This window comes from Lathyrus oleraceus, chromosome 3 (genome assembly GCF_024323335.1).
Source record: "Lathyrus oleraceus cultivar Zhongwan6 chromosome 3, CAAS_Psat_ZW6_1.0, whole genome shotgun sequence".
Classification (NCBI taxonomy): domain Eukaryota; kingdom Viridiplantae; phylum Streptophyta; class Magnoliopsida; order Fabales; family Fabaceae; genus Lathyrus; species Lathyrus oleraceus.
Genome location: NC_066581.1, coordinates 264807430 through 264835114, shown reverse-complemented (window position 1 = coordinate 264835114; position 27685 = coordinate 264807430). Strand labels below are relative to the sequence as shown.

The window sequence follows — 27685 nt, the reverse complement described above, 5'->3', positions numbered from 1 at the left end:
TTAAGAGTCTCACATTGGATAAAATATCGTCTGGACATGTGTTTATGTATTTATAAGTGGAGATAATTCTGACTCTACCAACCAGATTTGTAGGGTTGAGTTAGGCTCAATCACATTTATTAATATGGTATCAAGAGTCTCGTTTAAGATTCGGTGGGCCACCTACTATGATTTCTGCTATCGGTCCGTTGTCTAATCCTGAGTGCGATGGGATGTTAAGAGTCCCTCATTGAATAATATATGACATGAACATGTGTTTATAAGTGAGAGTAATCCTCACTCTATCAATCGGATCAAAATTGTAAAATTGAACTAGGTTTAACCACCCATTCCCCAATCAAAATCAAAGGAGGTGGCCCAATCAAATGTAAATAAAATGCATTTAAGAAAATTCATTTATGCAGAGCATTTAATTAATTAGATTTTTTAGTGTGGGATAGATGCCCTTATACTATGTGAGGAAAGCTACCCTTTAATTCCAAGCTATTCATTACACATAATTGACTAAAACAAATCTTTAACCTCAAGAGTGTACAACAAAGACAACCAGAACTTATCCCACTAAAGTGGAGTCAATTAAGTGGATCATCTGTTGCCATAATGTTCTATCAAAAACCCATGTTTCTATCCAAATCATTAATCTCGAAATCTTCCTTAATAACTTCCCTTGTAGTCTTTCTCGGTCTTTTCACTCTTCAACTTTTGAATTCCATTTGTGCTCTTTATTCCCTTGAAAGCATGAATACAATATATGAGACTCAAAACCATTTAAATATAACAATGTACAGAAGAAATCAGTTTACACCGTTAAAAGAAATCTAAGACTTCCTAAAGGAAAAACAATGTTAAAAGTTGGGAGATTAAATTACTAAAATCCACTCTAAAAGCACAAGAAATCTGATAATCTGATGAATAACTGCCACTATAATCTTAACTTTGTTTGTCCTCAACTAAAACAGAATCATTGGTCTAGAGAATAATCAACAACTCAAGGAAACAAATATGAACAAGTCAAATATTTCCCACCAGAGTGACACACTCTTGGTTTTAGGCGTGCATGTTTGTCTAATATGTGTTGGACACTAACACTTGTCGAACATGTCACGTGTCTAAAAAACTTTTTTTTGCTTTGACACGCCTCTGACACTCATTGAACAAAACCACGTATTTTATTTATTAGGCAATTGATAAGTTATCGCATATGCATGTCTTCTAACATACACAAGTCTTCATTGTTCTTTCCTGGTTTCTCTTTTTTGGTCTCCTATTTTGTCTATGATTGATGACCATCTAGATTCTAAGCTTAGATATTTTATACATGAAACCCATATCTAATTTTTATTAGTTAATATATATGGACACTAATAGTTTCTAAGAGCTCTTGTTCGTGTCATGTTACATGCACGTGTGTCTGCTTTCTGAAAATAATCATCCATGCATTCTTAAGAGCTTACCTTTAACCGGAGAACCTGAATTTAAAAGAGAACTCGAAGCAAGAATCGTAACAGCTACTCACTAACCAATCACGACTTTTAAGAGTTAAAGAACTTGATACATAATATATAGCAATTGGTATCAAGAACTTTTTTTAGGAAAAATTAACTCTTTCGCTCGAGTTTGAGTTTGTGTTCCACTTAGTCAACACTGATTTCCACACTCCAAATTTGAAATTTGTTTCCTCTTTAATCTCAGTTATCCATGCACAAAACTTAATTAACAAAAGAACCAAGAGGGTCTAATACAAACTAAAAATGGGATTGAAGTAAAAGGGTGTTTAAGGATATAAGAGCATTAAGTTCATACTCAAGAATGAATGTGATACACACATTCTTATTGTTGAACACAAATGAGATACACACATTCTTATTGTTGAACACAAATGAGATACACACCCAATTAACCACTTACTAATTTCTGGAGAAATCCCTAAGTCTAATCTTTCCTTATTTATTCCTAGTAGAAACCAAATTATGTCTATATTTAAGGTGCAAATCTAGTTGAGATCTTTTCTATCTTAGTGATGTCTTTTGCACTTCAACCTTTGCATAAAAAAATGCCCCACCTACCAATTTAGAATAACATGCTCCAACAACTTGCTAATTGGATAATAAGCAACTTTGGACATACCAATCTAGGACAAGAACACGTCAGTAGACAGAAGCTGACTTTGTTTACACACCCAATTAAATATAACTAAAACTACACTTTCTATTGTCTACCACTGGGCTAATTCAAACCAAAAACAAAATAAACCACTACAACCAAATATCCAATTGAACATTTTTAATTGTTTTGACAGTAATCTAGTCTTCCTTTGTACTATTTTTTTTATTTCCTATGAGTGCACTTGCTTATTGTATTTCCGCCTTTGTTTTAATTATGATGCCTTTCAATCTCCTATCCTTTCATGACCACTTTAAAATTTTTTATCATATATTCCCAAAATTTTGCCATTATGCTCCAAGTCCAACGATGACACCTTTAAGATAACACGAAAGTACAAAGATATATAAAGCAAATAAAGTAAAAAACTAAATTGTTTACCTGTCTATCTTTTGGGGTAGAATTTCTCCTTGCTGCCGACCTGTTTCTTGATCCGAAGAAACAAATTTTGCTTTGTCGAGCTCAAGCAGTCCCTGTTATTCACATATTAATCACTAATGAAATTAATAGATAAATAGAAGACTAAGCTTTTACATAATCTAAAAATAGATTATAGAGTGAACAAAGAAATACTTGAAGCATAACGACTAGGAACAAACATAAATAACAAAAGAGGTTAGAATATCTTTATATTTAAATGTCAAGTCCAGAAATTATTGAAAAATCCATACAAGCAACATAGTTGTTGTAACTGTAAGTGCTCATTTCAGTAATATTTAACTGTATAGAACAACTAACAAACCAATACCTGGTGAAGAAAAGCTTTGGACAAACATAGAATAACCAAAAGCTTGAGATACCATCAGTGATGTAAATCAAACCTCCGACAATGTTTACTGAATAGGAATGTGCTTAATCAACATGGAATTAGTCTACATGTGGATTTTTTTCATCCTGTATGTGATATTCATCGTAATCCGGCTCATGCCAGCCTCAAGGTGACACTAGTTGATATCAGTATCAAGTGTCGATAAAGTCTTTTCCCTTTTTTTTTTCCAACATGGCAATTGTTTGTCATCCTTTAAGGATGAATGAATGGATAGAGGTCAAATGGGTGAGGTTTCACTTTGTCAAAGGAACATAATTCATATCATGCTTTCTTAAGTTTCTCTTCCATCACTCCACAGAAATTTCTATTTTTCTGCAATAATTTTGGTCCTGACAAGGACAAGAGCATTGGCACATTTTCAACATAAATTTCAGTCTCTATAGCTTCATTTCTTCTAGAATTTCTTGTTATCAATGAACAATATTTCACTGACCAGAATATACTTTTCCTCTGTTTGCACCCCTACCAAAAATTCTAGTCAATGCGGGAAATGCTACATAGCCCCGACATTAAAATTCATTATGAAAACCAAATATTTTCCTCAGACATCTTAGACTGAAGGCTTAAGCCACTCATGTGGTCTACAAGGTTTTCCATTATCAAAAGAATATCATTCATTCTACTGTTTGACTTATCTTGCGCTTCAAATCTGTAGACTTTGTTTTTTACTTCAATCCAGCTACAACCAGGATTTGGTTTTAGACCTTTGTCTTTCATCAATTTCCGCACTTGAGCTACCTGATTCCACCAACCAACACTTGCATACAGATTTGCCAGCTGTAGAAGTGTCGCTGAGCACCCTGGTTCCAACGATAACCTGCTTTCCGCTGCTCGGATGCCAATCCAAACACTTCCATGAAGTCTAGAAGAAGAAAGCAGGGAACCCCATATCACAGCATTAGGACAGACAGGCATATTTTTTATGAAATCAAGAGCCTCAAGAAGCAAACCAGATCGTCCAAGAAGGTCTACAATACAAGAATAATGATCTAGTTCTGGCTGCAACCCATGATCAACCATGGAACTGAAGTAAGCCTGACCTTCTTTAACAAGACCTCCATGCCGACACGAGGATAAGATGCCAAGGAAAGTTACAGCATCTGGATTAACACCTTGCTTGATCATCTCTTCAAAGAGACAAATTGCCTCTTGTGCAAGGCCATGGTGTGCATACCCAACAATCATAGAGTTCCATGTTACAACATCCTTATTCACCATGTTTTCAAATATGTACAACGAATCATCAATTGCCCCACATTTGGAATACATAGCAATGAGTGCATTTTCAACATGGAGATAACAAAGAAAACCCATTCGAATTATTTGACCGTGGACACCTCTCCCATGACCAAGTGCTCCACTGCTCATACAAGCACTCAGCAGACTAGTGTAAGTAAAATAATTAGGCTTCAATTCTAAACCCCTCATCTCATGGAAGAGTTCCAAACACATATCAACACGCCATTCTTGCGCAAACCCAGCAATGATCGCCGTCCATGAAACTACATTTCTCTCAAGCATTTCATCAAACACACGGTATGCATTCCTTAACAAACCACATCTACCGTACAAACTTATCAAAGAGCTTCCAACATAAACATTAGCAATGAACCCAGTTGTTATCGCCAAACAGTGATACTGAATACCTCCATAAAAGTCACGTTTGTACCCACATGAACTCAAAGCATGGGACAAAAAACACACATCAATTCCCAATCCTTGTTCCGTATCTAGAACAGAGGATTCAATAGTAGTTTCAGTATTAGGCTTCAAAGAAGCTGAATTATCAGCAAGAGGATTTATTGCACTATAGTCTAAAATGTCTTCAACTAGCCTAAGATGACTTCGACGATTTTCAATATCAGTGACACTTTTTTGGGGTGATACGAGTTTAAGGACTCTTAGAGCCTTATTTAACTCGCTGCTTGTTCTTCTGGGTCCTAATTTGTGGAAAGAGAAAGGCCTAAAAAATAGATTTTTATGATAAAATGTTGGGATCGTGTTCCTTGCTAGGAACGACAGTGCTGTGGCCATTTTTACGGGATCCATTGAGCAAGCCTGAGTGAAATTTGAGACAGACACAAAGCATGACATTAAGTTTTAGTTCAAACGGTTGACATTGATTCAGACAATTTTTGCTGGAAGAAGGACTGATTTGCCTTTCTGAGGGAGATTTTCGGAATCTCCTAATTTGAATATTCTTGTACTTGTAAATTATTTTTTTATCTTTTAAAAAATTTATTTTCACTTTTTTTTTTAAATGAGTGCAACATAAAGACTATTCATATGCTCTTCCGTCTTATTATTATTCTCAAACAAAGTGTTTTATAATTTGTATATATTAGTAGAAAACAAAATATTTACATTTGGGGCTAAACTCTTTAAGAGTATACAAGTCCATCTTAATTAGAGTTAGAATTTGTTACTCCTATATTAGTTAGTATATAAGTAATATACTTGTATATATACATATTTTATAATAGTTTTTATGATTCAATAATAATCTTTATTCTTTTATCTTTCTTATTCCTCTCTCATTCAAAGTTTCTCACGCATAAACATAGGTTTCATTTAAAAATCAGATTAAGAAAAATAAAAGGGAATTTCTTATCCCATCCTATGGGATGAAAAAATACTCTATAAAAAATTAAAAATGTCATCAGATTTCAGAGATTCATATCTCGACGCACCTTGTTAAAATTAAAATGTTAACTAATTTCGGAGATGAATGTTCGAAATATTTTAAAACATACACCATGCATCCCACTCTGAAAGGTATTTTACACGTTTATTATTTCGAAAATGCATATTCGCTTAGGATTTACGGAGATGTATCTCTGTACCCTAAACGAAAAATGTATGTTATGTTTGTTTTATGGTAACGCATATGAAAGTGAAGATTTCTAAAGGTTAGGAGCCCTGATATATGATGAGATTTAAACCATACAATCGATATACAAAAAATGACATATATAAATAAAGTCGAAATACACGATAAAGTAGAATGAAGTAAAAATAAAATACAATCCATAATAAATGCAAAGAACAACTACTATATACTACTATGCATGCTAGACTACAACTCATCGTGCTCCTCGACCTCCTCTATCCCCCGTTCTCTGACGCTGTCTCCAGTACATCAGTGTCTCTCGTGCCTCCGTCATAATGACATCTAGGACCTACCTCACCTGAGATCCATCAGCGAAGATACCTCTGTCAGCGCCTGCTTGTGCAATCTCCATTATGCGATTACATCTAGGCCAGACATCATGATCATGATCTAACTATGTCTACTCCTCCTCTAGTATCTCCTTATGAATTGGCCTCGGTGGATCTCCCGGAGCATCCTGCACCTTATACGGATGTGACACTCTGAAGAACCACCAGATGTACTCGTCGACATAGCTCCAGTCGCTCTCAATTATGACACTCCGTGTCTCCACCAATACCAGATGACTAAGATAGTCATAAAAAATGGCATCCATATTTCTACGCATCATTGAAGGAGGAGCAGAGACAACAAGGTGTCTGAGAATAGTCTAAGTGTAGTCGCATGATGCGTTCAGGCATATGAGGAAATGTGAGACGTGAGCCACAATCCAACCATCCAGAGTATAATACTATGTCATCAAATGGATGCGTCTCAAGATGATCGACAGTTGTTAAAGTGCATATCATAGGCAACCAAGCGGTCAAGATACACTCTGAACGACTCTATCGCCTGGTTCCCTCTGAACGGGCTAAATATTGAAGGACACATCATATCCTCAATGTAAGTCGGTACACACGGCCAGCCGAATGTGAGGGAAGGATTGGAGGATCCAAGTATGAAAAGTGTTGGAACACACGAATCATCAGTAAGGGCGTTGCAAAAATATAATGAAAATGAAACATAAAGACAAATAAATATTATCTTTTGTAGTGTGATGATGCATGTTACCTACTTTGTTTTCCACCTACATCCCTCATATACCTTCGAGTACAAGTAGACCAAACAAGCGGTTCCCTACTTGTACTCATGGATCCGTTGAAGTCCTCGAAGTATCGTAGGTAGACGACATCCACATAAGTCACACTCTTGTCCATAAAAATCGCAGTGCCAACCAAATATAGCAGGTATGCTCTATGAATCCGCGCTAAGGCGGAAAATATTTGATGGATTGAGTTTATTTTGGGTGGATGAAGATTACTCGAACGAGAGACTAAGTACAACCATCATCCAAATACTCGATGATCGGAAAGGACAAGTACGTCCATGTAATCCTTTTCGTCGAAATTACTTATGAAATTTGTGTGGCGGACTAAGTCATTTGATATTCATATGTTGAAATTTTGAATCATTCTTTAGATCACAGTTTTATGCCTATTCAAATTACCAACTTGTTTTGTACTTGCAACAAGTTAATGAAACCAATTTCAGTTTTATGCCTATTCAAATCACCAACTTGTTTTGTACTTGCAACAAGTTAATGAAACCAATTTCACTTTCATTTTTTAATATTTCTGAAATAAATTTATAATATCTCTAAAACAGGTTAAAACAATTTTTTTGATAAAACTTATATTGCCAATTACATCTAAGAAAACCATCACATGTTATATATATTTACATACGTATAGAATTTTTTACTAGTTAACTAAAAGAATATAAAATACCTCACACATCACACTCTTGAAACCATTTTATATAATGCAAGACAAAACTGACATACATATGTAACATCTATACCTATATATATACCTATATATGGGGATACAATGTTTTGGAGTGGCTTTTATTTTTTCCAAAATTACCCTTATTTAATCTTTTAATTTTTTAATAAATAATAAAACAAAATTGTATGGTAATAACTTCTTGGTAGTTACCACTTGAATTTACAACAATATAACCTTCATGTTCTTCCACTTAGCAATTACAAATAATGCATCGATATAACTTCTTGGTAGTTACCACTTGAATCTACAAAATTACTATTTATTTGCAAAATTTGTTCGGTTTATTTTTTTGTATTGTAGTTAGATTTTAAATGATTCTGTAAAATCTAAAATTGTTTGCCTATATCCCAATTCACTCTCCTTTTGATTTTTATCTCCCTCTGAGTTCTTCATATTACTTAAACCATCGTACTTGCTTTAAAGTTGATTTTAAGGAGGAAAGTTGAGAAATTTGGGAAATGATTTATCTTGATAAGTGATTTAGCATTGAACTTTTACTTTCACCATTTAAGTTTTTTCTTTCTCTCTTTCTAATTATTATATTTTATTTTACTTGATTGTAATTGTTATTAAAATATATGGAATTATTAGTTAATTTTTATGTTTTATACTAAAGTTGTGTTGTTATATGAGAAATTGATTTTTCCCTTTATGTGTTGTTTTATTGCACACGAACATATAAATAAATTTTTGAGATAAAAAAGAGAAGGAAAAGAGGGAAGATTTTGGATTTTCAGTGACATCAACATGGAAGCTATTATCAAGAGAATGTAGAATATGGCTGTCAATCCCCAATACATTGATATTAACATGAGAGATTTTTCATGTTGGTGACATTAATTATCGTACGACATATATTTTTCTCATTTTCTCACAATGTTACCACAAAGATGTCAATGTTTTCACATTGAACAAATTTAACATTAGTATGATGATCAAGAAGAAACAAACTCATTAGGATGATAGCGACAAATATACCCATGTTTTCTTTTTTGTTTTTATTTGAGATTTAGTGTAATGATAAGTATTGCATATTCTCATTGATGATTTATTTGTTTGTATTATATGATGGTTTTAAATCTATTTTCACAATTTTCTTCTTTAAGTTCTACCATTAATTGTTTTAAAGAACAAATATAACATGTCTATAATTACCAAATTTGCTAAAACATATAGTGTATTATTTCATTAAGTTTGTTGGTTCAATTTATTTTACATTATTATATTTCTGATTTTTAAGGCATATAGTATTACATAATAGATGGTTAATGATTATTATTTGTCATTTTAATGACATTTATCTTAAGATATTTTTCTACTACAAATCCTTCTATCTATATTTGATTCTGATTCATACAATTTCCCGTCTTTCTTTTCTATTTAGTTAAAAATCGAAATAGATTTATGGACAGAAAATTGTTTTACGTGTGTGCATACTATAAAGGCGGAGAGAGATTATAAATTAAGATAAATAATATGAGAGATATGATGCTAAGAAAAAGAATAGAAAACAATTTGTAACAATTTAGAATTTAACAACTTAGAAGTACAATGTGATTTTTAATTATTATAATATGCCATTTGTATTATTAAATTGGTTCATAGAATTTAACAATGAAATATTTTAGAGAACCTATGACATCTTACTTTAAATTCTAATAAATTATAATTAGTGTATTTATAACTATCTATAATGGGGATATGATATTTTGAATTGACCTATTTTCATTCCAATTATATCTTTATTCCAACCGACCCATTATTCATGGATTACTGTTACTAATCAAAATATTCAACTTCCTCATTTAATTTAATTAAAACAAATAGTATTATCATGATTACCATACACAACACACTCATCAAAAACAAAATTAAAATTAAAATTTTAGAGAGAATGAAAAGGAAAAAGAAAAAAAGTGCATGTTCTTAGTATTAGATTTAGTGATTCAGAAGTTTATTACCGTCTTTCAAAAATTTAATGCAAGCTTCCCAATTGAGACAAGTAGGATCGAGCAAGACGTGGGGCGTAGAAGTTTATTTGATCATTTATTATTTTGACATGCTTTTCGAGATATGGTGGTGTATAAGATGAGTTTTTCGAGATATCAGGTGCTTTTCTTATAGCGCTGATTATGTACTATTTATTATTTTCATGATTATCAAAATATTATATGCAAATACTTTCTTTTTTAATGATATTTCATAGATTTATTGGTCACCGTAGCATCCGACACTCTATTGCAAGTGAACTAAATATTGACTATATTTGCAACATTTTTGTTGTTGTTCTTTATAATGTTGGTCAATAGTGTGAAATGAAAATAATAGATTTAGAAAAAAAATTAGAAAATAAAAATAGATATTCAAATGAAAATAGGGAGAAATTTAATAATACAAAAGATAAAATTGGTTGGAAAAGATAGGAATATTTATTTATTTATTTATTTATATATAATTTAGATGATAAATATTCACTTTCAATATGTTACATTAAATTATTACTTAAATGTGTGTGTGTGTGAGAGAGATAGGTGTTCCGCCTTTTTTTATGTTGATTTCTCAAATTTAAGTCATAATTTACTAAAACATGTTGAAAGTGAATATATATCATCTTAATTTTATTTTTATTAAATGTGTGTCCAAGTAATATTATTTTTAACATGACATATGTGAAAAACATCATAAAAGATATACACACGTAAGCACAATAAAAAAACGGACAAACGGGCACGTGAGTAAAAACAAAAACTCAGTGTAGCGCAATAAGGAGACTTGAAAATGGCCACGGGCTCAAATTATATTTTCTTGATCCCACATTGCTTAGCTAGATATATTTTAAATGTATTCTTTGATGATATGACATTTCTTCATGTATTTGTAGTTTTTTAAATCTCAAGAGCGCATTAATAAAAGGGTGTATGAAGAATTGATTTGAATCTTTATAAGGTAAAAAAAGCTATATTACACTACTTACTATTAACTTTACTATATTTTTCTCTAAAAAAATTCTAATTTGAGAGTCTTACATTTTTTGTTTACTATGGAAAATAATTGTAACGAAAAAGAAAATACTTCGAATAAAGATTTCATGTTCGGTATTCCTTTTAAAGAACGTCATTAATTACACAATATCAATAGTACTTTGCATGCTTCAATATAACTTTGAATATCTCTGTTTACCATTTTCAAAGTGTAATAATATTATTTTTAATATGATGTACAATACAAACCTGATAAAAATAAAAAGAAACATTTATTTGTCTCTGCTGTGCGCATTAAAAAAAAAAAAAGCGGACAGACGGGCACGGGAGTGCCCGTCTGAACGCTAGTACGTATAAAGTGGATGATAAAATAAAAATGAAAGTGTTACAAAAATGAGCACTCATACCAAATAAAGAAAGAAATAATACAAACATACAAGGAATTACGTCCCGTAGTGTAGCACATCAAACTTGGTACAAATACTACACATGATCAACAAAAGACAGTGGAAAAGAAACAAATTTATAACCTAATGAAATCAATGTCATTGACAATGCCATGTATCTTTTTCTCCAATACTTCTGAACTAATTTATTCCATAGTGTGATAGAAAGGCAAGATTTATGATAACTGTTCTATTTACATTTTATTCATCACTCTTCTTGCCAATTTTTTCTTTTTCCTCATTCTGCTTCAACCTATTCTCTTGTTGTACACTCAAAGTTGTGTTTGAATGCAAAATGAATAAACATAAAAATGTATATGTATCTGTTGTATTGTATAGTGCACCTCAAGAAAATGAATGAACAAATGGTGTTGTATTGTTTACCTCAAAAAACTCTACTCATGCTTCAAGTCAGATTCTTTGATGGAGTCCATCACTTGGCCATGAATGTATAAGTTTTTTACAAGTGAAAAGTTGCGCACTATACTTTTCCTTTTGTTTTCCAGTTTCCTATTTAGCTTTAGAGGCTTTTTGACAGGTGCTAAATTGTTTAGTTTCTTCTGATTTGCAACATCCCCTTTGCAAATTTCTACAGTTTTAATATGATTTTTGAAATGTTAATTAATTTAATTAGTCAATAACTATGAAGGACGAACACCAAAAATTCGATATAACGACTGACATGTGGGCACCAATAATAATTTTTAAAAATTAATTAATTAAACGTAATCACAATCAGTTTCTTACACGGACATACATAGATACGAATATGGACATGAACACTTCAAAGGTGTCAGTGCTATAGAGGTCAATAATAATGTATTGGCATCAAAGTTGATCTTGAAAAATCCATGTTTAAGTATATATGATCAATTTCTTCTCTTAAGGAACTGATAATAGGAGTACTAACCATACTTTAGGGTCTATTCTTCTCATAATTTACAACCTATCTTTGTGGTTGTGTATGAATTGTAAATATATGATGTTATCAATAATAATTTTGAATCCAAAACAACCAGAAAATGACATAGATGTTTATTTAACTTCATTGATTGAATATTTAAGAGTTTTATGGGAGGAAGACGTTGATGTTAATGATACATATACGAATGATAATTTTAAGATGAATGCTATGTTGTTTTGCACAATCATTGATGTTCCTACATGTGGTAGTTTGTTAGGGTACAAGTATAAGGGACATAAAATGTGTCTTATATGTGAATATGATACAGGCTCCCATCAACTACAAAATTAAAGAAGTATTGTTTATCTAGGACATCAAAAATTTATAAGACTTAATCATCGATATTGTAGATTGCGAAAGACTTTTAATTAAGAGCAGATGTTTGGTCGAAGGAAGTTGGGCTTAACCTGAAAAGGTCTCCCCTTCAAAAAGCTAACTCACTCATATCTTATAAATAATAAATAAATCCTCAATTAGCTTTGTATAGTTTGTGATGATTATTTATATTTCATTGCCTTAATTTGATTTTTAAAAGAACGAAAACAGGAGAAAACCGACAAGTGAGACTTTGCTACGAAACCATAGTCGGAACATGACAAAAAAAATTGGTTTGTGTTTACATGGTTCGTGTCCTTACAATGCCTGTAGTGTTGATCTAGCAATGGATTTTTATCAAAAGCCAATCAGAACTAGTTTCACATATGAGTACTATTCATTTCAATTTCATAAACATTACATGCTCCATTATCTTGTTCTTCTTTTCAATTTGTGAGCCGATTTGTTTGAGGACAAACAACAATTCTAGTTTTGGGGAGTTTGATAAGTGGTATTTATATCTCTTATTATGTGTTTTAATCATCATTTCTTATGCTTATTTCTTTGTTTTATTCCTTTTTTACAACTTTCTGGTATGATTTTATGTTTTTAGCTAATAAGGAGTGACCAGAGTCGAAGCGAAACAAAAATAATCGAAAAAATCTGAGGACACATAGCCAACACAGTTGGGCCGTGTTGACACCAACACCCATTCTCATAGAAAGAAGCTGAGGACAACACAGACATGTCGTGTTCCCTGACACCCCCCCCCCCCCCAAATCCGGTGTGTCAACTAACGCGCTTGTGTTAAGCTCAACGTCAATTACAAACTCTTGAAATTTTGGAGCGTTTTGTGACTTTTAGAGCCTCCAGACTATTCCACTTTGAGTATTTAATGGTCTTAAGTGTCCTTTACACGAATTTAGGGCCTTGAATGTAATTATTGCCTATAAATAAGCCTAGGATCCTTGGTAGCAATAATCATGTTTTACCTTTACATTACTCTAAGTTTATTTCCAATTTTGAGCTTTTGTCAAGTTCTTGTGAGTTTATTTTGCAGCAATTTCTATTTTCATGTAAGAACACTTAGGTCTCCTGGGATATTTTCTTGTTATAATTCAAGTATTGTATTCATTCAGGTTTAATTATTTTTCATTGTTATTGCTCAGATTTTATTTTTTATATTATGCATGATATGTCTGTTTTTTATTTATTTGCCATCAATCTCACCCTGAATGATTAGTCCATTAGGGACAAAGGATCGTGAGATCTATTTCATGATTAACTTTAATTGAGTTATCTGTATACGAATAATGAGAAAATAAGTGCAATTGTTATTTTAGAATCCAATCACTTAAATATATTTATGTCGGTTGCGAAAACAGAGACAACTTAGATACCAATCATGTATTGTAATGTAGTGATCGATAATTGAGAGCGGTTTCTAAATAGCTGAGCTCAACCCATCATTGACAAGATGTCTCACTCTCAGTTAAGAAAGCCACACAACAGCGCTAAAAATAGTTTAGTGTGCATTTCAATTGCCTTAGTTACACATTGCTAGAGTAAAAATAAGTAATCAAACATATCTCCCTGTGATTCGATATATTTTTTACCACTCGACATTGTCATACACTTGTAGTATGCATTAGGCCCGTCCTATTCAACCCATCCTTTTTTTTTTTTACCGGTTTTAGGCATGAATCCTCAAATATGTTTGTCTCATTCCTCTTAATTTTTCATTGGTTTTTGCAGAAGAACAGACCCAAACAAGACGAATATAGATGTTTGTCTCTCTTACATACAACTACAGTATCAATGAAGGAAACTTGCATGAAACCATCACAAGATACCACACTTGTAAAACTTAATCCTTTGCATATTTAAATATTAGTTTAATTATATAATTTCCATTTTTCTATTTTATCTCATTCACAAAATTAACTTATTTATTTTAAATTATATATATTTTATTTTAAAAGTTTTTATTTTTACTCGTAATAAAAATGAGGATGTGTATATTTTTTTATTAATATATAATTTATATATTTTTTAATTTTTAAATTCTACAAAAATTCTTATACGATAATTTATCATATTTCATAAATTACACGTCATTTAAAAATAAACACATAATTAATCACGTAATTAATTTTAAGTACAAAAATATAAACTAAAGCAAAAATCTTTTTGATTTGAAATAAGATTAATTCGATCAATGAGATAAAATAGAGATCAAAACACTAAACCTTAAAAGTTTAAATTCAATAATTTTTATATTTGATGAAACAAATCAATAATTTGTATATTTGATTAAACAAATGATCGTTTCTCAAAAATAGTTGTGCTCATTTAGACTATTATGCATAATATATATTTCTAAAGAGGGATGGATAATATATTTTTCTTGCAAGTTACACAAGAGATTCGTAGATTGCATAATACTATATTCTTTGTAAGAATTCAAGTAGTCAATTTAAAACATCTAATGGATAACATCACACGTTGTGCTATAAGGATTAAGAACTAGTATTACTCAAAGAATAAAAAAAACTTCACACATCACACTCTTTGAACCATTTATATAATGTAAGAGACAAAACACACATACATATGATAGACATATAATGGATAAAATGAATGATAAAATAGAAAAGAAAGTGTTACAAAAATGAGCACTCTTACCAAATAAAGAAAGAAATAATACAAACATACAACGAATCATGTTCCATAGTGTAGCACATCAAACTTGGTACAAATACTACACATGGTCAACAAAAGACAATGGAAAAGAAACAAAATCATAAACTAATCAGTGTCATTGACAATGCCATGTATCTTTTTCTCCAATATTTCTGAAGAAATCTGTCCCATAGTGTGATAGAAAGACAAGAGTTCGGATAACTGTTCTATTGACATTTTATCCATCACTCTTGTTGCCATTTTTTCTCTTTCCTCATTCTGCTTCAATCTTTCTATGTATGATCCTGCATTCCTAACTGTTGCACCCATTTGCTTTAACCTATTCTCTTGCTGCACACTCAAAGCTGTGTTTGACTGCAAAGTTCAATAAACATATAGATCACTACTAAGTATATGTATCTGTTGTATTGTACCGTATTGTTCACCTCAAGAAAATGACATGAACAAATGGTAAATTGTAGTTGTGTTGTTTACCTCAAGAAACTCTACTCCGGCTTCAAGTTCAGATTCTTTGGTGGAGTTCATCTCTTGGCCATGATTGTACAGGTCTTTTGCGAGTGAGAAACTACGCACTATAATTTTCCTTTTGTTTTCCAGTTCCTTGTTAAGCTTTAGAGGCTTTTGGACAGATGCTTTACTGTTCAGCTTCTTCTGATAAGCAACAACTGCCTTTACAAACTCCTGCAGTTTTTACATGAATTTTGAAATGTTACTAACACAATTAGTTAATAACTATGAACCACGATCACCGCAAACATGACACAAACACTCTGACACTGACGAACATGGATAACAATAATGTACTGGCATCAAAATAGATCTTCTGAAAAAATCAAAATCTGATAGTTTCTTCTGGTTTCAAGTTACCTGATAAGCGAAGGGACATCCGGGGTAATCAAATTCTTCAGAATCAGCCTTCCTCATACGCTCAGGATGAAACTGCAATCCCATGATAAACTTCCCCTCTTCAGGATTATAAGCATCAGGGTCATAAAACCCTTCCACCAAACCATCAGGAGCAAAAGCCATAGGAACAAAGCGTTGTGCAAGTCTCTTTACACCTTGATGATGATAACTATTAACCATAATATCCATTTTCCCATCTTCCAAAGAATCCTTAAACCAATGATGCAAAGGTGTATCCTCCACAACTTTCACCTCATGTCTATGTCCATCATAATCATCATAGTTAATATGCATCACCATTTCCCTCTCTTGTAAACACTTGTTAGAAATCTCTTTTCCTATGTCTTGATATAAACTACCTCCACATGCCACATTTAGGAGCTGCGAACCTCTACAGATTCCCAAGTAAGGAATGTTTCTTTCGAGACAAAGTTTCGCGAGCCCTAATTCTATTGAATCTTTCTCTTTATCAATTGATGTGTCACTCACATGTAGTCTCTTTATCTCTTCTAGTTCCTCTTGCGAAAGAGATGATGTGTCTTCTGCATACCATGATGGATCAATGTCTTCTCCTTCACATAGAAGCACACCATGGATCGGTTCGAAGCTATCTAACAACATGTGAACCCCGGAAACACGCGGAACTATGACCGGTACCGCGCCATAGCTTACTATAAGATCAAGGTGATATTCACCTGAAAAAGTAACAAGATTGATATAAAAAAACTATATATTATCAACAAAATATCAAAATTAAGAATTGTTTCTTCTAGTTAAATAGGGTTTTCTCGAGTATATGATTATTTATGAAATCTGAGGTAGTGCTAATCTATTCCTTGAATGCATGTTTATGTAAATTGGTTTGAATGAAACTTACCAACAAAATCAACGAACTTGTTCTTGCGTAGGGTTCGTCTAGAAACAATTAGGACGCGAGGGAGAATGACGGAGAGATCGGAAGACATTGTACGTGAATCGTTTGAGAATTGATTATCGTTGATTATGGGTGAAAATTTGATGTGGAAGAAAACCTAGTTAGTATGAACAAGTGATGGTGTATTGATGTGGTAGAAAATTTGATTGTGTATTGTGAATGTTATTCTAACGAAGCTTTCTTCGCCATGGTATTTATAGGGTTATGATTTGGATAAGGATTAGGGCTTGGTTAAAGATGAGTAAAAAATTATGGGGACTGGGTAATGGATATTATTGAAATTACACGTCAGTTGAATATTTATTGCTATCTCTTTGTAATAGATGTAGTTAGTTAAATAATTTAGTAGATCAAATAATTATATTATCCCATCACTATTATAAATAAATAAAAAATATTTATTTTTATATAATCAAATAATTATATTATAAACATTTTTTTTTATAGATTTGACAATTATACTAAAAATAGTCTACTTTTTTAGAAGAAAAAAAATCATTTAACTAATTCTTATTATTATCGATTGAGATTTAATTTAAGTTTACCATTTTTTTTATATCGAATGTCAATGAATCATAATTTTTATTTTTATTATATTATGAAAAAAAAATGTTAATAGTGTCACATACTCCCTCTAATCTAAACTATAATCATTTTGAAAAAAAAATAATATTAAATTATAAGAGTAATGTTAACTTCTGTCTTTGAGGCACGTGTTAAAAATTCATAAATAAAAAATTTATATTGAAAAAATTAATAAAATTATTAATTATAAACATGTATTAAATTCATCACACAATATTCAATAAATATTTACTATATTTATGTTTTAATTTATGTTTTTGGAACATAAGTTAATATTATCCGATCTTAATATAATATTAATGATATTTTTTTTAATCTATCATTTATTATTATTTTTTCTTTCAACATTTGGAAGATACCTTTTATCTATACTAAATGAAATAAAATATTATAAAATTATGCATAATTTTTCTTTTATATATAACATTGATTATATTTTTTAATTCATGTAGAATATTTAAAATATTTTATAATTTGAGATAGAGAAGAGTATATTGTTATACTAGTTATTATTAATATTTAAAAATAAATAAGATGTTTATTAAAATGAGTAATTTTTTTAAAAGAAAAATATATTTAATATTATAATTTTATTGTTTCAAAATTTCTTGAGAGAGAAAACATTGTTGACTACCAACATGAAAAAGCACCGCCAGTCGTTTTTTTCTTTGTTGACGAAATTGTCAAAATCTCAAACAGAGACAAAGATGGATGCGCGGGCTGCACATGAAAACAATGTAACTGGACAGCATCGTGGCTCCACGTATGCAACACTTTTCATTTTATTTCAAAAAAAGACAATGCCTAAACCAAAATAGTTTTCTGTGGGTTGGCAGCTAGTGGGATCAATGGCCAAAACAAATACTTGTATCTTAAAGTCTATTAAGCATCAATCTCCAACCAAATACTTGTATCTTAGATGGAACATTTGTTTTCCATATACTACACAAAGCCTTCAAATATCTTCTTCCACGATGATACATGCATCTACACAATCAGACAAAAGCATATAACATGATTTTACAAAGAAGTCGTTCGAACTATCATGCAGTCACACGAAGCTATCTTTGACCTCATGTCTTGGTGCTACGCTATTTAGTATAACATGCAGTTCCTCCGTATGAGTTTTAATCTCCCATGTGGTAAAAGTTTTTGAAATTATGAGGTCCCACACCCACCTATTGTCCAAACAAAATCCCATTTCTACAACACTGTCATCATTATGGCTTGAAATCAGCTGTCGTTGAATTGTAATTTTTTTTGTCAAAATATTATTTTCAACAGAGTCTGTTGTCGTCGAAATTGTGAGTGTCGAAATGTCGAGGAGTTAACTTCGACATTGATTTGATTTTAAACCTAATTTTATAGTGTTGGCAGAATTAAGTATTTTGGGCTTTGCTTATGGAGCAAGCAAGCAAAATCTATAAATATGGAGTAACTTCTATTATTGTAAATACTTGAATTTTACATTTGTAAAAGAATAAAGAATCACAGTTTGTGAGCAGAGAGGAACTTTTAAAAAAAATCATATTCTTCCTTCTCTCGATAAACCCTGACTCTTTTCTTCTCAATTCAATCTTCTTTTCTTGCTTTTCATCACCATTTTGCAGCGATACAATCTTGCAACCAAGGTTGATTGATTCACTCGAGTGAAGAGTGAAGAACAAGAGGAAATCCAATCGGTGCGATTGAATCTTGTTCGTCAAGATTGATTCGGAATTACTCAAAGTTTAGGGTTTAATTCCAACATATGGTATCTAGAGATTGACTGAGCGATTCTTGGAAGCATGACAAGATGAATCATCCGAACAGGCATTTTTTGGCGAGTCTCCCAATTCTGAAGAATCAGAATTACGAGAATTGGTGTAAGCAGATAAATGTTATCTTTTTCTATCAAGATCTTTGGAATCTTATGAAAGAGGGAGTGACATCGCTTGCAACAAATACGACAAATGAAGAAAAAGCTACACACAAAGAATTGAAGAAGAAAGATTATAAAGCTCTCTTTATAATCCATAAATGTGTTGATTCTGATAATTTTGAAAAGGTTAGTGATATTGAATCAACGAAAGAAGCATGTGAAATTCTTGAAAAATCATTTGGAGGCGGAGAGAAGGTGAAAGAGATGAGGTTACAAAAGAACATATGAATTGTTTCAGATGGAAGACAATAAAAGCATAAATATTTTTTTTCAATAGGGTTATAAAACTGGTGAATCAAATCAAGGTATGCGAAAAAGTGTTGACATCAAGATCAGTTGTTTCAAATATCTTGAGGTCATTAACTCTAAAGTTCGACCACGTGGTAGTATCCATAGAAAAGTCGAAAAATTTGTCAGCATTGACAAAGGAAGAGCTTCAAGGGACGCTTGAATTTTATGAACAAAGAATGGCTGAAAGAGTTGTAGGCAAGTCAAAGAGTGATGTGGCTTTGCATGCGCAATCAGCAAGAGAAAAGAAAGACAAAGAGAAGTGTCTCGACAACAAATGTAAAAGAGGCTACAATAATTCGACTGGTCGAAATCAGCAAGAAGGAGGCTGGTCGAATCAGAGAAGATCCTCATACCAAAGTAACTAAAAAGGCGGTGTTATAGGTAGAGGAAAAGGTGGTGGTCGAAAACTTGACAAAAATCACATTCAGTGTTTCAATTGTCAGAAGTATGGTCACTACTCAAGTGATTATCCTGAAAAACAAAAGAATCAGGAAATTGATGCAAAGTTTGCAAAGCATGAAAAAGAAGAGATGTTGTTGATTGTCACAGCAAGAGATGAAGAAAGATTCCAGGACCAATGATACTTGGAATCAGGATGATCATCATACATGACTGGTAGAAAATATTGGTTTGTCAACATGAAATCCTCAATGAAGAACATGGTAAAATGTGCAAATGACAATACTCTAGCAACTGAAGGTATTGGTAATATTTTGATTATGAGGAAAGATGACAAGAGGTCAGTAATTTCCAATGTACTGTACATACCGGACATGAAAAGTAATTTGCTCAGCATAAGACAATTGGTCGAAAAGAACTACAAAGTGTTGATCAAAGACAAGATGATGGGAGTTCTTGACTCATGTGGAAAGTTAATCTTGAAGGCACCTATGTCTCAGAATAGAACCATCAGGATTAAACTTAATGTGATGGAGCACAAGTGCCTTGCAACTACAGCTAGCAGGGATGAATAAATATGGTATTATAGACTTGGTCATCTCAATTTCAAAGACATCATAGATCTGTAAAGAAGAAATATGGTTTCAGGGTTACTAGAAATCGACATTCCAAATGAAATGTGTGAAGAATGTGTGCAAGCGAAGCAACACAAGAACAACTTCAACAAGGATGTCGGAAGCAAGTCAAAGGCAATTCTTGAAGTCATATACTCTGATGTGTGTGGTCTTATCCACGTGGATTCGATTGGAGGTAACAAATTCTTTGTCACATTCATAGATGAATTCAGTCAAAAATTATGGACTTACCTCATCAAGAAAATAAGCGAAGTGATCGAGATATTTGTCAAGTTTAAATCTATGGTCGAAAGACAAAGTGGTTGAAAGCTCAAGATTCTGAGGACTGATGGCGGTGGAAAGTATGTGTCAAAAGACTTCGACAAGTTATAGAGAAAGAAGGGATTGTGTATGAGGTGGTGCCACACTACACTACACAGCATAATGGAACGACAAAAAGAATAATAGAACCATCATGAACATGGTGAGAAGTATGTTGAAAGGCAAGCATCTACCTAAAGAATTATGGGGAGAAGCAGTATCGACAACTACATATATTTTAAACAAATGTCCAACGAAGAAGCTATAAGGAATTACGCAAGAAGAATATTGGTTTGGTGTCAAGCCTAACGTGAGTCATCTGAAATCATCTGGATCTATAGCACATAGGCATGTGCCTGATCAATTGAGAAGAAAGCTTGATCAAAAGTCGAGTCAGATAATCCTAATAGGATGTCATTCGACTGGAGGTTACAAGTTATTCGACCCGGTGAACAAGCAAGTAGTGATCAACAGGGACATCATCATAGATGAGCCTAAGGAATGAAACTGGAATGAAAATGTAAAGAAGGATTCAATGAGAATCTTATGTGAAGAACTAGCAAGTGAAGTCGAAAGAGAAGTTCGACAATAAGAAGTTAGAGGTCAAGTATGCACAAGCAGTCCTCAAAGAACACGACACATGCATGTAAGATTGCAAGAATGTGTGATTACATCAAATGATGTGGTCGATGATGAAGGTGAGTTGGTACACTATGCTTTATATACAGATGTCGAACTAGTTAATGCAGTTGAGGCATTGAAGGATTTGAAGTGGGTGAAAGCAATGAATGAGGAACTAAAGTCCATCAAAGTCAACAACACTTGGTCACTTGTTGAATTTCTAAAGACAATAAGGCAATTGATGTGAAATGGATATGCAAGGTGAAGTTGAATCCCAAAGGAGAAATAACTCGACACAAGGTGAGACTTGTGACGAAAGGATTTCTTCAGAAAGAAGGAATCGACTTCGACGAAGTTTTTGCACCTGTAGCTAGGATCGAATCAATCAGGTTGGTTGTTGGTCTAAATTTTTAATAAAAGAACCACAAATCTCAAATGGAGGTCATTATGTTGATAATATTTATGCAGAAATTCTTGATAGTGTGCCCATTGAAAATGATAATGTTGATAGTATGCCCATTGAAAATAATAATATTGATATTGGGCCCATTTAAAATGATAATGTTTATAGTGTGTCCATTAGTAATGAAGTTAATAATGATGATAATCTTGAGGAAGTTAATAATGATTTTATTTTTTGAAGGATATATAGAAAAATGTTTTTATAAGGCTCTGGATAACACTAAGGAAATTGCGGTTAAATTGAATATCACACCAACATTCCTCAAAGGTGTATAATTAAAAGAAAAAGACACTTTGATGAGAATTTGAATACCACAACAGTCGAGCTATCTGAAGAGGAATCTTTCAGGGTTAATTATTTTCTTTACTTTGTTGATCAAACTGTTGTTTTTCTTAATAAGAGATTTGAGCAATACCAAGAGTATGAAAGTATTTTTGGTTTCTTATTTACTTCTCAAAAGTTAAAATCATTGGATGATGCAACTTTGAAGTCATGTTGTAGTAACTTTGAACGGATATCGAAACATAATGGGCAATCTGATATTTATGGGAATGGATTTTTTTCAAAGTTACTAAGAGAAATAATGCTTGAAGAAATCGTAAGACCTACTGATATATTATTATTTTTGAAAGGTTTGAATTATTTTCCTAATATAATTATTGCATATAGAATTTTATTGATTATTCATGTGAGAGTTGCTTCTACAAAAGAAAGTTTTTTTAAAATTGAAGTTGTTAAATACTTACTTGCGATCTACCATATCACAGAAAAGGCTTAATGGATGACATTAATAGAAATTGAAAATAATTTTTTGGAGACAATAAAATATGAAGACTTAGTTGATGAATTTGCTTCGAAATGTGTTCGTAGAAATACTCTTTTTAAGTAGTTAGATACTTTAAATTGTATGAAATGATGTTTGTAATTTAAATAATACTTTGAATTTTTTTTGTGCTTCATTGGTTTAATATATATTTTTATCTTTTATGACTCATTTTAAATTATTAATTTTTTTTATATTTTAACTTATTTTTAAAATTAAAATAGGGCTTTATAAATATATTAGACTGATCGGGAGTAAAATGCATGACTATGAAGTTCATACATACTCATGCATCACAATGCAGTTCATTGCAAAGAGATTAACCATTAAAACATAATGCTTAATGATATTCACAAATTCTATTACTCCACCATCCCATTTTATAATAATATATCCACCTAATAAATCACACACACACGCGTATATATAAAAGATAATGGAAATTGTGTCCTTCTCATTGATCTTAATAGAATATATATACATCAATGTGTAATATTTGGTCAACTATCTAATTATAATACAACATAATTATAGAAAACTAATTATGACTAATAATAACAAAATATTCTATTCTATCACACCCTTGCAGTCGAATCGGGAGGTTCACGGACGCTTAGACTGGTCCGAAAATCATCAAAGAGAATGTGAGGAAGCCCTTTAGCGAAGATGTCTGCTATCTGATGTCTTGAGGGAACATGAAGGACGCGAGTCTGACCACGAGCTACCTTTTCCCGAACAAAATGAATGTCTATCTCAATATGCTTAGTGCGCTGATACTATACAGGATTACCAGATAGATAAATGACACTAACATTGTCAAAATACACCAAAGTGGCATGCGAAATAGGAAAATGGAGTTCCAGGAGAAGATTGTGAATCCAACACGATTCGGAGACAACATTGGCAACCCCCTATATTCGACTTCAGCACTGGAACAGGAGAGAGTTGGTTGCCTTTTGGAAGACAAAGAAATAAGGTTGTCACCTAGAAAAACATAGTAACCAAATGTAGAACATCTGATGTCAGGATATCCATCGCAATCAACATCGGTGTAGGAGATAAGCTTTGCAATGGTATATGGGGATAAGTGTAGTCCAAAATGTAAGGTGCCCTGAACATAGCGCAAAATGCGCTTAAGAGCAAGCATGTGTTTCGTGCGAGGGGCATGCATATGAAGACATACTTGTTGAACAACATATGATATATCAGGTTGAGTGAAGGTGAGATACTGTAGGGCCCCTACAAGACTCCGATACAAGGAGGGATCCTCATAAGAAGTGTCGGAGGAGGTGCTAAGTTTCTGCTTGGTGTCAACAGGAGTGGCTGATGGTTTACAGGACGCCATACCAGCATGTTCAATGATCTCTGATGCATAAGTGCTTTGACTGAGAAATATGGCATCAGGATGACGAGATACTGCAATACCCAGAAAGTAACTCAGATGGCCCAAATCCTTCATTGCAAACTCAAATGCTAAGAGTGACATAATTGATTGGCGGAGGACCTGAGTGGAGGTGATGAGGATGATGTCGTCTACATACATCAGAATGTAGGCCATGTCTAAACCTTGTCGATATATGAAGAGGGAGTGGTTTGATGTGCTATGGCGAAAGCCAATGATGGTGACATAGTCAGCAAAACGTTGGTACCATGCCTTAGGCGCTTGCTTGAGACCATGCAATGACTTCTTCAACCGACATACATAATCTGGATGACGGAGGTCGCGGAAACCCAATGGATTATGCATGTAAATAGTCTCATGATGATCACCATGTAAAAAGGCATTCTGGACATCCAGTTGATGAATGGGCCAGGATTTGGAGAGAGCAATGGTAAGCATTGTTCGAATGGTAGCGGGTTTCACCATGGGGCTAAAAGTCTCATCACAATCCACACCTACAACCTGCCATCACCTACAAGACGAGCCTTATAACGCTCAAAGGAGCCATCCGAATTTTTCTTATGCCTAAAAATCGACATATATCGAATAAGATTAGCATCACAAGGACGAGGAACTAAATCCCACGTCTTATTTCGAATAAGAGCATCAAATTCAGATTGCATTGCGAATTTCCAATTCAGGTCTGATAAGGCTAGTTTGGGGTTTTTAGGTATGGGAGAGATGGTGTGGTCAGAGTGAGAGATTGATAAGTTAAATATTGTGCGGGGTTTGACAATGCCTTTCATGCTTCGGGTGGTGATGGTTCGTGTAGGTGGAGGTGGATGCGGTTGAATTGATGGTGGTGATTGAGAGCTTATTGTAATGGGTGTGTTAATCGAAGAGGTAGGAGATGATGATTGTTGGTTTATTGAGGGTAGTGGTTGGTCAATTGGGATTGTGGGTGTTGGTTGGTTATGTGCAACAGGTGGTGAAATTTGATTTTGCCACTGATGTATAAGGTAGGGGTGAAGGTCACCATCTAGGAATTGATAAGAGTGAGGTGAATGGGAGTGTATCTTGGTGAAGGGAAATTTAGTTTCATCAAAGCTAACATGCCTCAAAATTATTAATTTTCTATTAGACAAATCAAAACACTTACAACCTCTATGATTCGGCGGATAACCCAAGAAGACACGCGAAGTAGAGTGGAGTTGTAACTTATGAATGGTAGATGACGAGAATAATGGATAACATAGACAACCAAGGACTCTAAGATGTGTGTATGTGGGATCACGATTATACATGAGTTGTGTTGGCGACTGATTATGAAGTGTTTTACATGGAATAATATTTAACAGGTAAGTTTCCATGTGGAGAGGAGTTGGGTTCTAGAATAGTGGTCAGCAAATCGGTAGAAATAGTGGAATAAATCCACTGAAGAACGGTGACATCAAGAGTGGACCATTGTTCATGGTTGGCGCCGGTAATGGCTGGTGCCTCTTTTGCGATAGATGGAACGGTGTGATGCAGGACTCGATGTGAGCGAGCATGGATGCGGAAAAACTCGGCCCAGGTACCATATTGATCTTTTTCCATCTCAAGAATAGTAGGAATGTGATTCCTAATATTGGAGACGGCAAGAGCGAGATGAAATTCCGATTTGGAACCTCGAAACGTGGTGTTCTTGGGTTGGCCGGAATCACCAGTATCGGCGGATTTGTGGGTATCGGTGTCACTGTGTTCTGAATGGTATGATTCAGACATGGCTACAGGTGCGACGGCGGCGGCGCGAACAGAAGCGGAAGGCGAGAGAATAGGGTGGTTCTCGTGTTCGGCGGCGGTGGTATAGAGTACGATAGTCCTGTTGCGGCGACAGACTTCAATGAGAGAGAAGAAGCATGTGGCGGCGTACTGTAACGAGGGAGATTTTTTTTTTAGAGAGAGAAGGATCAGTTAGGATTGATACCATGTAAGATAATGGAAATCGTGTCTTTCTCATTGATCTGAATAGAATATATATATACATCAATATGTAACATTTGGTCAACTATTTAATTATGATACAACATAATTATAGGAAACTAATTATGACTAATTATAACAAAATATTTTATTCTATCATATATATATATATATATATATATATATATATATATATATATATATATATATATATATATATATATATATATATATATATGATGCATGCTTCAAAATTAACAAAATGCAACAATTATTTACATTTTACTCAAGATATTTTTAGTATCATCACTGTTTTTCATGGCTAGGTGCGTCATAATAAACAAAGTATCACCTGAAATATCATTGTTGGCTATGTGATTCGTTTCAATATTATTTATTACAAAATTATACATGGTCAGAATAACTTCTTAAAAATTCAAATTGATGATTTAATTATTTATATTAAAAATTCTAATTCTAATCTCTTCAAAATTTTCAATACATATTCTACATTATTTCTCTCTCGTTATTAACTATTCTCAAATTTCTAAAACTAAAACTGAGACTTAATTTATAATAAAATATACTTATTAGTTAGACTTATTTATTAATTATCTAGACTAGCAACTTCAGTTATGTTTGAATATTTAAACAAACGACATAGTATTAAATATAATGAAATAAGTGGAATGAAGTGAATCGGTATAAAACATATATCTCAATAGAATGAAATATAACAAATATGTTATTTGTCTAAAATAAAAGAAATAAAAAAAAAATTACAAATCTAAATAATAAAAGATAACCTTATTGCTTTAATCCATTGTATTGCATTCCATGCAAAGATAGCCTTAAAGTAAAGCTCCACGTTGTATACACAGGCCTTCTTTCAATCACAATGAAAAAACAAAGTCAAGTAGTTTATTAACATACTTTTGTATTATACTCCAATAATATATTATTTCTACCATCAAGAAAGACAAGTAGAACTAAAAATCACTAAGGATACAATGACACTAATTTGAATGAGTTATAAAATATCTAGCTCGTGTGTTTGATAAATAAATAGTACAAAAGACTCATTGGATCACTTTGATGCTTTTGTCACACAAGGTCTGATCTAGCATACAGTGTAGGTATGGTGAATAGATTCACGCAAAAATCAAAGGTATTACACCTAGCAGCGACGAAGATTATGCCATTTTGTTTCCTGCAGGTGATGAAGGAAAATAATGCAAGCTAGTAGGTTACATCAATTCAAGTTGGTGTAGTGATATTGAGGATAGAAAATCCACAGTTGGCCACGTGTTTATGCTAGGTGGTGCACCAATTTCTTGGAGTTTAAGA

At 32.8% G+C, this 27685-nt stretch overlaps 2 protein-coding genes and 1 pseudogene across 2 annotated transcripts; all 3 read right to left on the bottom strand.

The window, feature by feature from the left end:
* Positions 1-456: 456 nt before the first annotated feature.
* LOC127126839 (pentatricopeptide repeat-containing protein At2g37320) lies at positions 457-5186 on the bottom strand. Its single transcript, XM_051055847.1, has 3 exons — positions 2912-5186; positions 2545-2636; positions 457-729 (listed from the first exon to the last, which is right to left on the bottom strand). The coding sequence occupies exon 1, from the start codon at positions 5084-5086 to the stop codon at positions 3512-3514; it is 1575 nt and encodes a 524-aa protein (XP_050911804.1). The 5' UTR covers positions 5087-5186; the 3' UTR covers positions 457-729; positions 2545-2636; positions 2912-3511.
* Positions 5187-14958: 9772 nt separating this feature from the next.
* LOC127126838 (putative glutamine amidotransferase GAT1_2.1) lies at positions 14959-17139 on the bottom strand. Its single transcript, XM_051055846.1, has 4 exons — positions 16901-17139; positions 15985-16718; positions 15592-15798; positions 14959-15471 (listed from the first exon to the last, which is right to left on the bottom strand). Exons 1-4 carry the CDS (start codon positions 16986-16988, stop codon positions 15223-15225), a joined length of 1278 nt encoding a protein of 425 aa, XP_050911803.1. The 5' UTR covers positions 16989-17139; the 3' UTR covers positions 14959-15222.
* Positions 17140-23570: 6431 nt separating this feature from the next.
* LOC127130758 (uncharacterized mitochondrial protein AtMg00810-like) lies at positions 23571-24742 on the bottom strand (annotated as a pseudogene).
* Positions 24743-27685: the final 2943 nt, after the last annotated feature.

Coding starts and splice junctions, on each gene's coding strand:
- LOC127126838 (XM_051055846.1), bottom strand. CDS start 16,988: ATGTCTTCCGATCTCTCCGTCATTCTCCCTCGCGTCCTAATTGTTTCT. Junction 15,799..15,984: donor GATGTCCCTTCGCTTATCAG/GTAACTTGAAAC, acceptor TAAAAACTGCAG/GAGTTTGTAAAGGCAGTTGT. Junction 15,472..15,591: donor CCGGAGTAGAGTTTCTTGAG/GTAAACAACACA, acceptor TGAACTTTGCAG/TCAAACACAGCTTTGAGTGT.
- LOC127126839 (XM_051055847.1), bottom strand. CDS start 5,086: ATGTCATGCTTTGTGTCTGTCTCAAATTTCACTCAGGCTTGCTCAATG.